This window comes from Ovis aries, chromosome 6 (assembly GCF_016772045.2).
Source record: "Ovis aries strain OAR_USU_Benz2616 breed Rambouillet chromosome 6, ARS-UI_Ramb_v3.0, whole genome shotgun sequence".
In the NCBI taxonomy this organism is placed as follows: domain Eukaryota; kingdom Metazoa; phylum Chordata; class Mammalia; order Artiodactyla; family Bovidae; genus Ovis; species Ovis aries.
The window spans coordinates 32,027,586-32,044,729 of record NC_056059.1 but is presented as its reverse complement, the minus strand read 5'-3'; the positions used below and the strand labels follow the sequence as shown (position 1 = coordinate 32,044,729).

The window sequence follows — 17,144 nt, the reverse complement described above, 5'->3', positions numbered from 1 at the left end:
GATCTTTTGGGGAGTGCTTATTATTATATGGTAATACAGTATACATTATTTGTAGGACCTTTATTATTTCATAACCATCAACAAAAATTGAAATTTGGGAGTAAATAGTATAGTTAGGTTGTACTAACTTGCTAGATGTTTGTACAAGTCCACAGAATGAAACCAAACAACTATGAAAGTGATAGAATTAGGTATAAAATAGGTTCCCACTAGAAAAATAAAAAGGAATAAATATTTCTATCAAATTGCTTAATCCTTTTTATTGGCGTAAAATATGTTTACTGCTGAAATAGGAAATGTGCTACTTAAGTAAGGAAGATAAGAAAAAGAAACAATTTCTCTGATCCGAGTTCTGGTATGTTGTTGTTTAGTTGCTCAGTCGTGTCTGACTCTTTTGCAACCTCGTGATCCTGTAGCCGGCCAGGTTCCTCTGTCTATGGGATTTTCCAGGCACGAATATAATGCAGTCAGTTGCCATTTCCTACTCCAGGGGATCTTCCTGACCCAGGAATCAAACCTGTGTCTCCTGCAAGTCTCCTGCATTACAGACAGACTCTTTACCACTAAGCCACTGGGAAAGCCCCTAGTATAAGTGTAAATAAATATGAAGACTTAAAATATTCTAGAACGTCTTACATATCTTCTTAATCCTTTGTCCAGATGTATTACTAATTCAGTCTTTCAAGCTGGTAATGCAGTTAGTTTGATACATTACTTAGTCTAAAATATATCAAATGGAAAGTGATTAATATGAATAAAAAGTTAAATTATCAGATAGATGTATTGATTTAGTATTTATAATAGTTGTTTGATATTTGTTATCTACAAAATTAACTGAGAATTTATGTGTAAATTTGTTTTTCCTAAGAGTGTTCACCTTAGCTCCATTTGATTGGGATAAACAATATTATTATCACTCCTTTTTACCTTTTCTTTTAACTCTAGTGTAAAATTTATTTCTCTGGATATATATATATTAATATATGCATATATTACACACTGGTATAGATATAATAGTAGGTCATGTATACATATCAACATAATATATATAAATATATACTTAATATAAATAGATACACTTTTTTTGTATAACACTTTTTATTGCTAATAAGTTACTGGTGATAGTTTATTTAAGATGATTAAAGTAAAATAATGATTAAATTAGAAACAATGGATGCCATTACTGGTATAAAATGACTTCTTAAGCTAAAATTGAGAACTGCCATTGGTCATACTTTCTACATTGTTTCACCTAAAGTTGAACATGTATGTATTTCAAAAGCAATAATAATAGTATAGCTTCAAAATAGATCACATGTCCTCACTTCTATGATAAGATATTTATTATCAAGTCACCTTAGTAAGGTCATAGGAATCTATGTGATGATATATTTGGAAATAGTATAAAATTTATACCAAAATTTAAAAAATATTCTCCAAATAATTATGTAATTGAGAAAGTATTGACTCACATAAATGTAATTCCAATTGTGTTTCTCGTGATTCAGTGGATATTTCAGTAGGACAAAGACTAACCCCCGAAAGTAATTTATGCACCGTGTATGTGTTAGTCACTCAGTTGTGTCAGACTCCCTGCGACCCCCTGGACTGTAGCCCACCAGGCTTCTCTGTCCATGGGATTATCCAGGCAAGAATACTGGAGTGGATTGCCATTTTCCTCTCCAAAAGTAATTCATCAGTTCAGTTTGGTTCAGTTCAGTCGCTCAGTTGTGTCTGACTCTTTGCGACCCCATGAATCGCAGCATGCCAGGCCTCCCTGTCCATCACCAACTCCCACAGTTCACTCAAACTCATGTCCATCGAGTCAGTGATGCCACCCAGCCATCTCGTCCTCTGTCATCCCCTTCTCCTCCTGCCCGCAATCTTTCCCAGCATCAGGGTCTTTTCCAGTGAGCATGAGGTGGCCAAATTCTTGGAGTTTCAGCTTCAGCATCAGCCCTTCCGATGAACACCCAGGACTGATCTCCAAGTAATTCATACTTTATAGCAATTCCTTGCTAGTTATTAGAAAGCATCTTCACTTAAAACCTGATCTTTTGGTGTTACTGCTGAAAGTAGCACAGCAATCTTTTATAAAACAATCTAACCTAACTTTTATCTATATGTTCCATGGCATGAATCATAAGAACATGTCTTAGGATATTCATGATAAAGTTGGATAGAATGGAAATGCACTGCAATAGGGTTACTTTTTTGGCCTAAGCCAAGGATAATTTAGAATCTATTTAAAGCTATTCAGTCAAGGTTGCTACCTATACATAGTTTACTTTTTCTTTTACGTAAGTTTTCTTTCTGCTCATATTATTAGCAAAACTACTGAAATTAACCAACTATAACTTGTGCTAATATAATTTCCATCACTTTTATAGTCTTTTCATTAAGGTAATTTTACAATTGGATCTCCTCAATACACATACTCAAAACTTTTTAGAACATGGACATTTTACTTTGTCAAGACAATGACAAAACTTATACACAGGGAAGTAATGGATAAGAATGTTAAGTTAGAGCCAGATAATGGAAGGATATATTAGGTATTAGGTATTTAGATATCTAAGATATCTAATATCCTTAGATATTTATTAGGTAGATGATCCAAGGTCACCAAAGCTTTATTTGGATTAGGAAATTCAATGCAAATTGTACTCAGTTAAATCACAAAAATGGTATTGTTTGTATTCTTTTTTCATTTGAAGCCTTTTTTTTTCTAGGCTTTTAATTAACTTTATTTTCAAACTTAGCGAGTCTACACTGCACTTCCAAGATGAACACAAACGCTTCTACCATGTTTTTCTGTGACGGTTTTCCACTTCCATTGACTTTTTAGTTGGAAAGGACCTTTCCGACATGTGATATATTTTTGTCATTTGTCTAATATATCTTTTTAGTTTGCTTTGTTTTTCACAATTAATGCTGACTGATGGCTGGTTTGTTTTCTGTTCCAGGTTGTGGAGACTAATTTGGTTGCTTTTGACTGTCACTGGATCATTATAAATGAGGTAAATCTAACTAAACTTTACTGTCAATTCTGAGTCCTGTTGTCATATGTATAGTCACAGCTATAGCCTTAAACTTCTAACAGGAAACAGAACACAGAGTAAACTTTCAGCTCACTGAAAGGATGCCATTAAATAGAATAAGGAGTTTTTGCAAATTATAAAGGGCTTTGTATGAATAAAATAAATACGGAACGTCTTCCCCACTGAGTATCTTTTAGCCTTTTCCGTTGGCACACACTGCTTACATCGGAGATCATTTTTATAAAAAGTACAGTTCTCCTTTGTGAGCAAAGTGAATCCCTCCCAGTGGAGGGCCTGTGTTCCATTTATATTTTACTGTTGTTTCTAGAACTTTTATATCCCACCCCCTTACAAGTGGATTAAATAGTTCCTCACATGAATATGAATAAATAAGAGCAGATTGTTTTGCTTTTCAAAAAGAAACACAACTGTTTTAAAATCCACCGACTTGTCAAATTTCTTGTGAAAGTTTTTTTTTGCAAAAACAATGCATAACATTAAAAATACAGTATTATAACATGAGAGCATGTGAAATAAGTTGTTCCATTAGCACCTGCCTGTCAGAGTTGGAAAGGAAAATGAGTAGATCAGTCAAATAATGAGATAATGATCTAGTGTTCAGTATATCTATTATTACTTATGGAAAAAATAATGTGTTGTTTATCAAATGATACTAATGTTGAATTATAGAATAATACATTTTATCTCAGGAGCAAAGCAGCATTTTTGGCAAGAATTCTAGTCTTGAATTCAGCAAGATAGGCTCAATCCTGACTTTGAAATTGGTTCCTAGCTGTGTTACTATGGATATATAATAAAATATCCTATGCCTCAGGGGTTATTTGTTAGTTTGTACTGTATGTATAACAACATTTACTTTACCAGTTCTTAGTGAAAATTAAGTGAAATATTATTGAATGCTCTGAACATGGTGCCTGACAAATGACACTCAGTAAATGGTATTGCATTAATGATCAGAGTACATTAAAAGTTCACAGATCACTTACTCACATATTATTTTGTTGAATAATAAATAGTGTTATAAAGTATTGAGGAAATGGGGTCTTGCCTTTCCTTTTACAGAGAAATAAAAATGATTCTTAGTTTCAAGTTGTTTCTCCTAAACACCCTTCATTGCTGAATTTTAGCTCTCTTGATGGTTCTTGTTTGTTCAGTTTAAAGGCACTGGAAACATTTTACAAACCTGTTTTTTGCCTGCCAGACTTTGATTCTACATGATTTGTCAGTGTATTTCTTATGTCACATTAAGATGTGTTCTTCAGAGATCCCCACAGATAATGTGTGTATGTCAGATCTGCTTTTCAGTGAAGCTTCTAAGTCAATCTAGAATGACTAAACATCAGGATGGATTAAGGGAAAGGGAGACAACAAACAAACCACATACCTAGAAATACCTTTCCTAGGTATTTTTATCTCCTTTTTCCCCAAAGAATCTAAGGTTCAAGTAAATCGAATGATTTGTCAAATATTATGCAACTATTAAGCAGTAATAATGAGATTTAAAACTTAATCTTTTCCAGTCTAAAGTTTTGGTTGTTGTTGCCTGTTTTTTTTTGTTTTTGTTTTTTTTAATTTTCCTTATAGATTACATTTTTGAAACTTATGCTCCTAAATTTCAATCTTATAGGAGCCAATAAGTTTTCTGTTGCTTTTTGTCTTTAGCTTAATATTTTCTGGATTACTATTTTTTGAAATAGAGAATCCTCCTAATTTCTGGGTTTTGTTTCACACCCAGCTTCTGATGAGGACTAGGCCACACAGCTATTTTGATATGAAACAAACTGGAGCTCTTTTACTTGTTTGTGTCAATATCGATGACCAGGGGGGAAAAGTGATTTCTTGCCTCTTTAGAGAGATGGATTAATCAAACAAATTAACACTTACAATTGATAAATGGAAATGCCCATTCTTTTCTATTCTTTGGTAAGATTGCAGAAAGGACCCCTGAATTAACATTTTCCCGATATTCAACTTAACTTCTAATGTTATCCTTGTATCTTGAAAATGTGAACCCAGGTAGAAGGAGCTTCCCATGGCACCAATGACCATCTGTCTACTGCTTGCTTGTCAGTTTGTGCTATGGAAGAAATTGCTTTTTCATATTATAAAGAGGAAGTTGAGTAGTATGTATTTCATTTATGGAAAGAGCAATAGCTTATATTTTACTATATCTTTCATAAAGATTGTAACTCATTCTGTTAAACTTCTCATTAAGTTTTATTTCATAAAATATTAGGGCAAATGATGTCTTTCAACAATTGTTTCATAATTTGAGTCCCTATTTTACAAAAAAACAATCCACACAAAAAACAACCTAATAATATATATTAGAAGTATAGAACACAGTATAAAAAACCTCGGTATTTTTTCATTCACATGTTAGTTTCCCACTGTAAATTGTTATAACTGAGCTTCACTTTTACTATTCCTGAAACCTTTATCTCTTTTTTACTCGTAGTCCTCCTTACTGGTCCTTGAGCAGAGATGTAATTTTAGGCAGAGCAAGTCAATACCACTTAAGTCTTTGAAAAATCTCATGGTCACAGCCCACACTGTTTACATTGGTTATTATATTTTTTCCCTAAACTAAGTTTAAAAAAATCAGAGATCAAGCATATTTTCTGTACTTTCATCCCTAAGAAATACCATCCATATATGTATCTGTGCTCAACCCACTTAATTCTACATGATTCCATCCAGCCACCTCATTCTCTCTGAAATATGCCTCAGGAAACTTGAGTCTCACTACCTTTATTTGTTTTATAGGTCTGTTTATAATAAATGAATCAAGTTTTATCTTAATTTTCATAAAATGAGAAACATGAATTCCTCAAGTTTCCTAGGAAAATAATAAACTCTGAAAGGAGCAACAACCGCAACAAAGTCCAGCAACTTGCAAATGCCCATTTTGTTTGAACATGGACATTGTGAATCTGATTAGTTTGGTTTGTGTAGCTACTATTTTGTTGCTAATTTTAAAATGGGTTGCAAACATTTACTTAATCTTATTGCACCAACAGTTTCTCAAAGAGAAACTATAAATCAAAGTTGGCATTGTGCATCATGATACAAATTGATGCTAAAGCTTGAAAACAGTATATTTATTTCATTTGCATCCAGTGCGCTATAATAATGAGAGGCTATGCTAGTTCATATGGTGTAATCAATCATATGCTAGTAGTTGGAAATGGTATTTATCTTTTCCCTGCAATCAGGTGATCCAGCAGAGAACAGCCTTTCCTGATAAGTATTTTCATCCCTTCAGAGTCCCGAAGCAGATGGCCTAGCACTTTATTTAAGTTTTACAAGTTAGAAATTCAGTTAAGAAGATATACATACATAAATACATATTAGAAGTACAGAACACAGTGTAGAAAACCTCAGTTCTTTTCTCATCCACGTTAGTTTCCTACTGTAAATTGTTATAAATGTAACTTCTCTTTGTTACTGAAACCCTTAGCTCTTTTTTACCCCCAGCCCTCCTTACTAGTCCTTGAGCAGAGATGTAATTTTAGGCAGAGCAGGTCAATACCACTTAGTGTTTCAATACCACTTAATGTATACACACACACACACACACACACACACACACACACACACACACACACTGTTTAGAGCAGCAAGAAGCATAATGCTATATGTAGTCTTCTATTCCCTGATGATACTAAACCTGACCCTTGGTGTCCTGACTTATTTAAATACTAGTTTTTTAGTTTAAGCCATTATTCTCTGCTAATCACTGCTTAGTTCTGCAGTGAAGAAGTTGTGGTTATGGTTGAGATTTGAATATGTGTAATGAATATTTTTCATTTTTCTAGTTTGGTGATTAATTGAACTGCTCTCTACTAATCTGTCAAGCAGAAAGTTGACGTTCTGTTCCTCTTTCCACACTTGTAGTCTGCAGTTGGTTTTGTTCCATGTTTCATGGTATATGTATAATAATTTCACATTACTGTTAAACTTTATGGAAGCATCAAAGGATCTTTTTTGTTAAGAGAGCATAAACATACCAGCAACACAACAATAAATATAATCTTTTCAAATTATACTACATAGCACACTGCTTAATATCGTTACTAAAATCTGCTTTATTTATAATAGATAAAGTTATTAAAACACCCCAGTGTCTCTACTTAAAATTTCAGGGATCTGTCTTTCAAAGATGGTTTGCTGAAATCTTGCCATTCATTCAATTTTTTATTTGACAATACATTTAATGAATACCTACTCTAAGCCAAGAACTTCATTAGATATTAAGAGATAAAAGAATAGGAAAGGAGGAAGGGATCCTATTCTGAAAAAGTTTATGTAATATAGATTGGCATCCAATCTAATAGACTTTGAGTCTTTCCTTCCCTGGAATTCTATTAACTTAAGCTTAAAGCTGATATCCTACAAGGGTTCAGGAGTGATCCAATTCTCCTAAAAGATTTGTTCTGGAAATTGGCTGCTTCTGGTGGAGTTATAGCCGTACCAGATATTTTAGCTTTCCCCTCCCTTGGCTTTGACTCCATTCAGAGTTCACTCTATGTTAAACTATCACAGTAAGTGAATAAGAATCTTTTTCTTGGGTATATTGATTTGACTCTTGATAATTTTTGATTATCCATGTAAATAATTTTTGGAGAAAAAGAAAGCTGAATGCTTTGCTCTTAAGAACACTTGAGAAAAATTAAGTACACTAAAACATATTTGTTTTTATTGCAATATTAATTATTTCATAAATATGCTCACTAAAATAAATAATACAAAAAAGACAAATAATTTTTAATGTACTTTCTTTAAATTCCTTCAAACTCAGGAAATGTCTGTATAACTTAGTAGCATATTTAGGTAGTACAGGGGACTCAGTTGAGTGTGTGGTAAACTAGTTCTTCATATGATTATTTTTTAAATCAATTATTTTAACATTTTTTAAAGTCTGCACATTTGAACAGCATAGATTCCAATAGATTATGCCGCAGCTTCATATTTTAATAAAGCAGTTTACCGAACAATTTATTTTTGTTTTAAAAATATTTCTTAATAGATTAAATATTCACTTGGCTTCCACTGTTTACGTAACGTTTTATTTACCAGTTTTGAAATGCATCTTCTGGAATGCAGTTCTTTAAATGTAAAATAGCTACCTAATCAAGTTTTCATATCACTATCAAACTATTTTTGAGATCAGGTGTCAAACTAAAACTGCAAGTGAATTTTTTGAGACAGACTGTCTGTTAGCTTCATTCAGAATGGCAGATTCTTTCCTACCAGAAAATTACTTTCTTTTCCCTTCCTCAAATAATAATAGGCAAAATATATTCAATTCAAATTGACATTTTCTCAGATATAGTTTAGTCATTTAGACATCTGAGGACTTCAGCTTTTAGAACTTGTAAAAGGTAACCATCCTTTTGTGTGGATTTAAAACTAGTCCTCTCAAAGACTTGGGCTTCTGATAGATGACTTTACCATTCCTTATAGAATCATTAAGCTATTAAATTCTAGAATAATATATCTTTATTGTTTTAATTCCTATCACTCATGAATATTAATCTAAATAATTCCTGTAAGGAAAATGGATTCCTTACATGATTACTTCAGATACTGTCTTTGGATGACATTTATAAAACCTCATTATGAGTAAAGGGTATGTTGATGAAGAACTTGGAATCTCCCTACTTCTTTATTTGTAAATGAGAATTAACAACATCTGAATCAGAATGTAGTTTTTAGCAGAAAATGAAATAATGTGTTAAGCACTTAGTATTTTTCCCAAAATATAGTAGGATCTTAATAAATGTAAGTCTTTGTTCTAATATGCTGATTTGTAGTTCAGCACTGGTGGAGAACGTAGAAATAGTGGTATTTGACAAAATATTGATAAATCTTATATTGCTAAAGAAAAAAGACCACATATATAACACAGTTTAGTCAATATTATGAGAGAGTGGTAGAATTTTTCACTGCTCTTTAAAAATCAAGATGCCTATCTACATAATATTAAAAATTTTTAAACATGTAATAACATTGAATGACAATAAAAATTTATTTTAAACATTTCCTGTTTAAAGTTGAGACCTAAAATGAAGTTGATAGACACTGTAGACACTGTTTAATTTTACTTCATGAGTAGATGGCAGAGAATTAAAAACTGACCTGCTTTTGCCAGACAGAAATTTTGGTATCAGTGAATGATATACACTAAAGGAAAAAAATGGCATTTTAAACTGAGAAAAATCATCTTTATGGTACATTAATTGACTGGAAATCCAGTATATTTATACTAGATATGGCTGATAGTAGGTGTTATTTTATTTTCAGAAAAATCTTTATTTCATAAAGATCATAAATAAAGGATGGATTTTAAAGCTAATATGTTCTATGACAAAGAAAATTTACACTTGTAAATCATCTTTTTCTCTTTCATTATTCTGTAATAATTCTTTGAAACAAACCTGAGAAATACTCACTTCATCCAATGTGTATCCTATGTCAAATATTTTATTTCTGTTGCTGTAAGAATCTATTGAAAACAATAATATGTTAATTACAAAGACTTCATCGGTTTAAAAGATTTCAGATGGATATAATGAATTACAAACTACCTTTGTAAAGGCTAAGTAAACTACTAAGTAAGGCTGCATTAAAACTAAAATTTATTTGATCACATCTATTCTAATTCCAATTAGAACAGATATGTTAAAAATATTATTTTATTTTTTTTATTTTCACATCCATAGTTGAGTCAAATCTTAAAGTTTAAGTCTAGAGTTGGATGGTGACTGGGAAAAGGAAGAAGAAAATGATTTTCTTTGCGTTCTCAAAGGCTTATATGCAAACTAGTAGTAATTTGGATAAACATCACTGGAGTTTATTTTGTATTAATCAACAGACTTTTTCTTCTTTATGTTAAGAACACAATTATATACTAATATATCAGTTCAGCAGTTAATGAGCATTTTATCTATTCCTTATCAAAACAAGTCCATGAGTTAACACCAATAGTTCTAAGAAATAATTGGGAAAAGTCTTAAAAAATGATGCCTCCTCTTTCTCTCGCTGCTGTCTTATTTAAGAACCCCCTTTTCATTGCTTATATATATACAAAACTCTTACAACTATCTTCCTAGGTCGTCAAAGTACCTTGAAATCCATTAATGAATAATTAAGTGTAATAGCAGCTTACTTTGTGACCTTTTCCAATGTTTAGATAACACATAGTTTTCTGACGTATTCAACATATTATAAACTTATTATGAAGAAAAAGTATTCAAGTCCATCACTTCATTTGAAATTATTTAGGCATTCATTAATTATATACATAAATGCATATAATTTAAAGCACAGACAGCAACTAAAAATGAGTTGATTATTTTAATGAACGTGTAGTGTTGTTTTCACTTGGATGTGGGCTAAGCATTAAGCAAATGTTTTACAGTAACAGAATCTCTTAGCATTTCCTGATAACAACTCATTAATAGTTTTGTGTTCTGTTATGTACTATAACATTTCTAATTCTTCCATTTCTTATCTTATAGGAAATAAATGATGTGGATGTACAGGAACTTGTAAGAAGGTCAATTGGAAGGTTAACCATCATTCGACAGACATTTCCAGTCCCCCAGAATATAAGTCAGCGATGTTTCCGTGGCAACCATCGAATATCTTCAACATTGTGTGATCCAAAGGATCCATTTGCTCAGAATATGGAGGTATATTCTAAGCACCCAGATATTTCTTTAAGGATTGTTTTTTTTTTGGTCAGTTGTAGAGAGAGATTTTCTGGTGGCATTGCATTCAGAATTCTACATGTTTCCATTTTTGGTCCAGCAATTTCATAAGTCTACTTGGGAAGAGTGCTAAGAATCTTTCTTTGATTGTTCTAAATTTCATTGTAGCAAAATATCTATTTGATAAAAATATAATCAGTGAAGGTTATTCTCTTTTCAGCAAGTAGTTCAATAGCATTTCTCATGGTAGAATTCATGATTGATACTCCTTAATGCCAAACTCCAAATTATTAAGCTAATAAATTTGTTTGCCTTTTTTGGCATAACAAGGATATAGAAGCTTATTCCTTTTTAAAGATTAATTTCTGGTTGGAAAGACTTCATCAGAAAAATATTTAGAAATCTGAAAATGCAGAAGTGTTATATAAAATTATATCCAACTCAGATGGGAGATAGCTAAAACCTTTGCTATTCAGAATACAACAAAAAATTTGAAAGTAAATGAATACAATCTCTGAGCAGCAAAATGAATAAAATAAAATAACATAAATTCCCTGTAGCTTACACATAAGAATGCCCTTTTAATACTCATCTGGATCCTATTACTTTTTCTTAAGGAAACTCCTATCAGAATTTTTTGTGTTATTTCACTTTGCACTGGCCATCTCAATATGTCAGTTTGAAGGAGGTTTGACAAAGACAGGCACATCAACAAGAATAGGGCATAGGAAGACCTGTAACGACGCAAGAAACATAAATAGAGAAATCAAAGAGATATGCTACTTCAAATACCCTACCAGAGCAGCACCTTTTCTGTAAAACAACTCATTATAATACAGTTCCAAGTGTATCACTATAGTATATAGCTAGTTTATTCAGTTCAGTTCAGTTCAGTCACACAGTCGTGTCCGACTCTTTGCGACCCGATGAATCGCAGCACGCCAGGCCTCTCTGTCCGTCACCAACTCCCAGAGTTTACTCAGACTCATGTCCATTGAGTCAGTGATGCCATCCAGCCATCTCATCCTCTGTTATCCCCTTCTCCTCCTGCCCCCAATCCCTCCCAGCATCAGAGTCTTTTCCAGTGAGTCAACTTTTTGCATGAGGTGGCCAAAGTACTGGAGTTTCAGCTTTAGCATTATTCCTTCCAAAGAAATCCCAGGGCTGATCTCCTTTAGAATGGACTGGTTGGATCTCCTTGCAGTCCAAGGGACTCTCAAGAGTCTTCTCCAACACCACAGTTCAAAAACATCAATTCTTCAGCGCTCTGCCTTCTTCACAGTCCAACTCTCGCATCCATACATGACCACTGGAAAAACCATACCCTTGACTAGATGGACCTTTGTTGGCAAAGTAATGTCTCTGCTTTTGAATATGCTGTCTAGGTTGGTCATAACTTTTCTTCCAAGGAGTAAGCGTCTTTTAGTTTCATGGCTGCAGTCACATCTGCAGTGGTTTTGGAGCCCCCAAAAATAAAGTCTGACACTGTTTCCACTGTTTCCCCGTCTATTTCCCATGAAGTGATGGGACCAGATGCCATGATTTTCATTTTCTGAATGTTGAGCTTTAAGCCAACTTTTTCACCCTGCTCTTTCACTTTCATCAAGAGGCTTTTCAGTTCCTCTTCACTTTCTGCCATAAGAGTGGTGCCATCTGCATATCTAAGGTTATTGATATTTCTCCCGGCCATCTTGATTCCAAGCTTGTATTTCTTCCAGTCCAGCGTTTCTCATGATGTACTCTACATAGAAGTTAAATAAGCAGACTGACAATGTACAGCCTTGATGTACTCCTTTTCCTATTTGGAACTAGTCTGTTGTTCCATGTCCAGTTCTAACTGTTGCTTCCTGACCTGCATACAGATTTCTCAAGAGGCAAGTTAGGTGGTCTGGTATTCCCATCTCTTTCAGAATTTTCCACAGTTAATTGTAATCCACACAGTCAAAGGCTTTGGCATAGTCAATAAAGCAGAAATAGATGTTTTTCTGGAACTCTCTTGCCTTTTCCATGATCCAGCGGATGTTGGCAATTTGATCTCTGGTTCCTCTGCCTATTCTAAAACCAGCTTGAACATCAGGAAGTTCACGGTTCATGTATTGCTGAAGCCTGGCTTGGAGAATTTTGAGCATTACTTTCCTAGCGTGTGAGATGAGTGCAATTGTGCGGTAGTTTGAGCATTCTTTGGCATTGCCTTTCTTTGGGATTAGAATGAAAACTGAGCTTTTGCAGTCCTGTGGCCACTGCTGGAGTTTTCCAAATTTGCTGGCATATTTAGTACAGCACTTTCACAGCATCATCTTTCAGGATTTGAAATAGCTCAACTGGAATTCCATTACCTCCACTAGCTTTGTTCATAGTGATGTTTTCTAAGGCCCACTTGCCTTCACATTCCAGGATGTCTGGCTCTAAGTGAGTGATCACACCATCGTGATTATCTGGGTCGTGAGGATATTTTTTGTACAGTTCTTCTGTGTATTCTTGCCACCTCTTCTTAGCTAGTTTATTAGTTAATATTTAAACAGTAACCCTGAGATACCAAGAAAGATTAAAGTCACGGTCAATTTCATAAGTAGGAAAAAACATAAGATCTATTTTAGAAACCTATTCCTTCAAATGTTCAATAGAAATAATATTTTAGTACTTAGAGATGTTCAGTTTGAAGAGGCTGGAAAAATAATTCCAGGAGAACTAGTTCATTCGTAATAATACTAGATAAACAAGGTGACTTGGCTAAACCACTTCCTTATTTGAAAGATAATAGTTTCCCTATTTTTAGTCAACTTTGAATATTTTAGATAAATGGCCATTTATCTAACCATTTCTTCATACTTATTACCATTGTAATGCTGCTGCTGCTGCTGCTGCTAAGTCGCTTCAGTCATGTCCGACTCTGTGTGACCCCATAGACAACAGCCCACCAGGCTACTCTGTCCATGGGATTTTCTAGGCAAGAATACTGGAGTGGTTTGCCATTTCCTTCTCCACCATTGTAATGAGCAGTGTGTATTTACCCAACAGCTGGTTCCGGAATCATTGCCCACAAAACTTTGCTAGTAGATTTTTAAGCTCCTTTAGAATAAGTTCCCTCTAGGCATCATAAAATCACATTAAATATTTGTCTTTCTTTCTTTTTCCCATCATACCTACCATGGTGCTTTGCACCTTTGTAAAAATTTAGATTTGAAAGTAATTGGTAAGAAAATAGAAGTCAAGTGAGCCACTCAATCCTAAACAAAGTTTGAGTTTTCTACTAATGACCCATCTTTTGATATTAATTGGTTCTGAGTATAATTGATGTGGAAATGATAGAGTTTTAAATAGAAATGTGAAAGAACTTTGATTTAGAAAATCATGAGATATTAAAGGCTGTTTCTGTTGAAAGAGGTAGTAGGAAATGTACAGATTGGGAAAGCAGCAAGATACTGCACAATATTTCAAAGCATATTCGCCTAACAGCACAATCCTTCTGATTCAGTTGAGTTCCTTGAAACCAGGGAACAAATATTTTATTTATCTCTGTATTCCCAGACATATCTAATGAATTAAGGATGTACTGGAAGTAGCGCTCCTCCTGCCCCGTACCTTCTTCATACACCCCTCAAAGCTACAGATCGAAGAAAGCGGGAAGATTACTTTTCTTTGTGCATCTATTGTGTATTAACATCCCTATTATATGTAATAGAATTTGACTAAATGTTTAATATGTAAAAGGAAAACTGACAGAAACTTTTATATGTGAAGATTTATATAATGAAGTGCCTAAATGCTGGGCTCTTGAATTTAAAATGTTCCACTAAAAGTGGAGCATTTGATAAAAATCTGGCCTTGGTGTATGTTTTATCTCACTGAAGTTAAAGAAAATAACAAGAAAAGAACTTTAAAAATTGAGAGTAAGGGGTTCCCTGGGAGAAACAACCCTCTCTCAACTTGGAGTCCACAGTGCAGATAAAAAAGGATCACAGGTAGACATATATCGTATCAGCAGGATCCAACTTAAAGACAAACTCAGAGAAAAAGGTATGAAAATATGATTCTTATGACCTCTGAAAACAGAAACCTAGCAGTCACAATAATCTGTACAACAGAGGAGAAGAGGGCACATCTAGAGAAGAGGGTGAGCCTCTAGAGATCTCTGGCCTGTTACGTGTTTTAGTGTACACAGAAAGGAGAGTACGCAGAAAGAAGAGTACGCAGAAAGGAGAGTACACAGAAAGGAGAGTAATATTTTGCTGTTGTTCAGTTGCTCAGTCGTCTAACTCTTTGTGACCCCATGGACTGCAGCACGCCAGGCTTCCTTGTCCTTCACCATTTCCCAGTATTTGATCAAACTCACGTCCATTGAATCGGTGATGCCATCCAACCATCTCATCCTCTTTCATCCTCTCCTCCTGCGTTCAATCTTTCCCAGCATCAGGGTCTTTGGCAATGAGTCGGTTCTATGCATCAGATGACCAAGGTATTGAAGCTTCAGCTTCAGCAACTGTCCTTCTACTGGGTAAGCCTAAGTAATACTTAGAAAGAACAAGAGCCAAGTTTCCTCAATCTTTAAATTAGTGCCAGAAAGACTAAAATTCAGAATTAGCTGAAGTTGCAAACTAAATGTCAAAGATACCTTTCAGCTAGAAACAGTTTTTAGCAATATATGAAACAAAAGGAAGTAAGCCATTTACTGCTTGATGAAATTAATGTTGTCTTCCTAGGTGGCATGGTGGTAAAGAATCCCTCTACCAATGCAGAGATGCAAGAGATGTGAGTTCGATCCATGGGTCAGGAAAATCCCTTGAAGTAGGAAATGGCAACTTATTCCAGAATACTTGCCTGGGAAAGCCCGTGGACAGAGGAGCCTGGTGGGCTACAGTCCATGGGGTCATGAAGAGCCAGACACAACTGAGCACACGCACAAAACGAATGTTAGTTTGGCTGCTAATGGAGAGAAAATAGAAACACTCAAATCCTTTTGCTTCTGTTTCTCCACCTTAAAATTGGAAAGATTAGGGTAAAAGTCATTTAAAGATAAGTAAATCATTAGATTAGAAGGAGCAGGTTAGAGGTGGTTAGAGTATGCCTTACTGTTCTAAAATGAGGCCTGAAAAATAATTTCTCAGAGCAGTTAATAAAGCTGTAGATCTGATCACAATGTTGTAATTTAGAAATATTAAAGAAATATTTAGGAAGAGAACCCAAGTACAAGACATTGGCATATTGTCCCAGTTTTCAAAAGGGAGGTAGAAAGATTCTGATAACAAGTGTTTAACACAGTAAAATTAATATTCAGATACATTGCTGTTGTTCAGTTGCTCAGTCCTGTCCGATTCTTTGTGACCCCATGCAGTGCAGCATGTCAGGCTTCCCAGTCCTTCACCATCTCCCAGAAGAATATACTATTAAATACATGGCTTGAGGAACTTTAAACAAGATAATAGGACTTCCTTAAGAACAGGCATCACCAAAGCCTACTTAATATTTTTTTTTTTTTAGATTTAGATGATGTGGTAAATCTTTCTATTCTTTGTTGATTTTAATGTAGCATTGAAAAATTTTCCTTTAGGAAAACATTAAAAAGTCTATATAAATTGATGCCATTCAAACATTTTCACCAAAGACTACGAAGAACAAAAGATAGTAGACATTTTGGCTTCAGATTTTTTTTAAAAGTTCACAACATACTCTTATTATTGTCTTTAAAAGTTATACCATATATGAGTTTCTTTAAATTAAAAGTAATATATCTTGAATCAAGATTGCTGGGAGAAATATCAGTAACGTCAGATATGCAAATGACACCACCCTTATGGCAGAAAGGAACTAAAGAGCGTCTTGATGAAGGTGAAGGAGGAGAGTGAAAAGGCTGGCTTAAAACTCAGCATTCAGAAAACTAAGATCATAGCATCCGCTTCTATCACTTCATGGAAAATAGATGGAGAAACAATGGAAACAGTGTTAGACTTTATTTTCTTGGGCTCCAAAATTACAGCAGATGGTAACTGCAGCCATGAAATTAAAAGATGCTTGCTCCTTGGAAGAAAAGCTATGACAAAGCTAGACAGCATATTAAAAAACAGAGATGTTACTTTGCCAGCAAAAGTCTCTATAGTCATAGCTATGGTTTTTCCAGTAGTCATGTATGGATGTGAGAGTTGGACTGTGAAGAAAGCTGAGTGCCAAAGAATTGATGCTTTTGAACTGTGAGTGCTGGAGAAGACTCTAGAGAGTCCCTTGGACTGCAAGGAGATCAAACCAGTCAATCTGAAAGGAAATCAATCCTAAATTGGAAGGACTGATGCTAAAGCTGAAGCTCCAATATTTTGGCCATCTGATGCAAAGATCTGACTCATTAGAAAAGACCCTGATACTGGAAAAGATTGAA

The 17,144-nt window shown here is 34.2% G+C and overlaps 1 protein-coding gene across 1 annotated transcript in view; it reads left to right on the top strand.

Moving 5' to 3' along the window:
• The window catches only part of GRID2 (glutamate ionotropic receptor delta type subunit 2), a 1,640,866-nt gene that overhangs the window by 1,023,835 nt on the left and 599,887 nt on the right, over positions 1-17,144 (top strand). The window contains exons 5-6 of the mRNA XM_004009703.6: positions 2,967-3,020; positions 10,586-10,759. Of these exons, the coding sequence (XP_004009752.1) occupies positions 2,967-3,020; positions 10,586-10,759 (228 nt within the window). The remainder of the gene's footprint in view (positions 1-2,966; positions 3,021-10,585; positions 10,760-17,144) is intronic.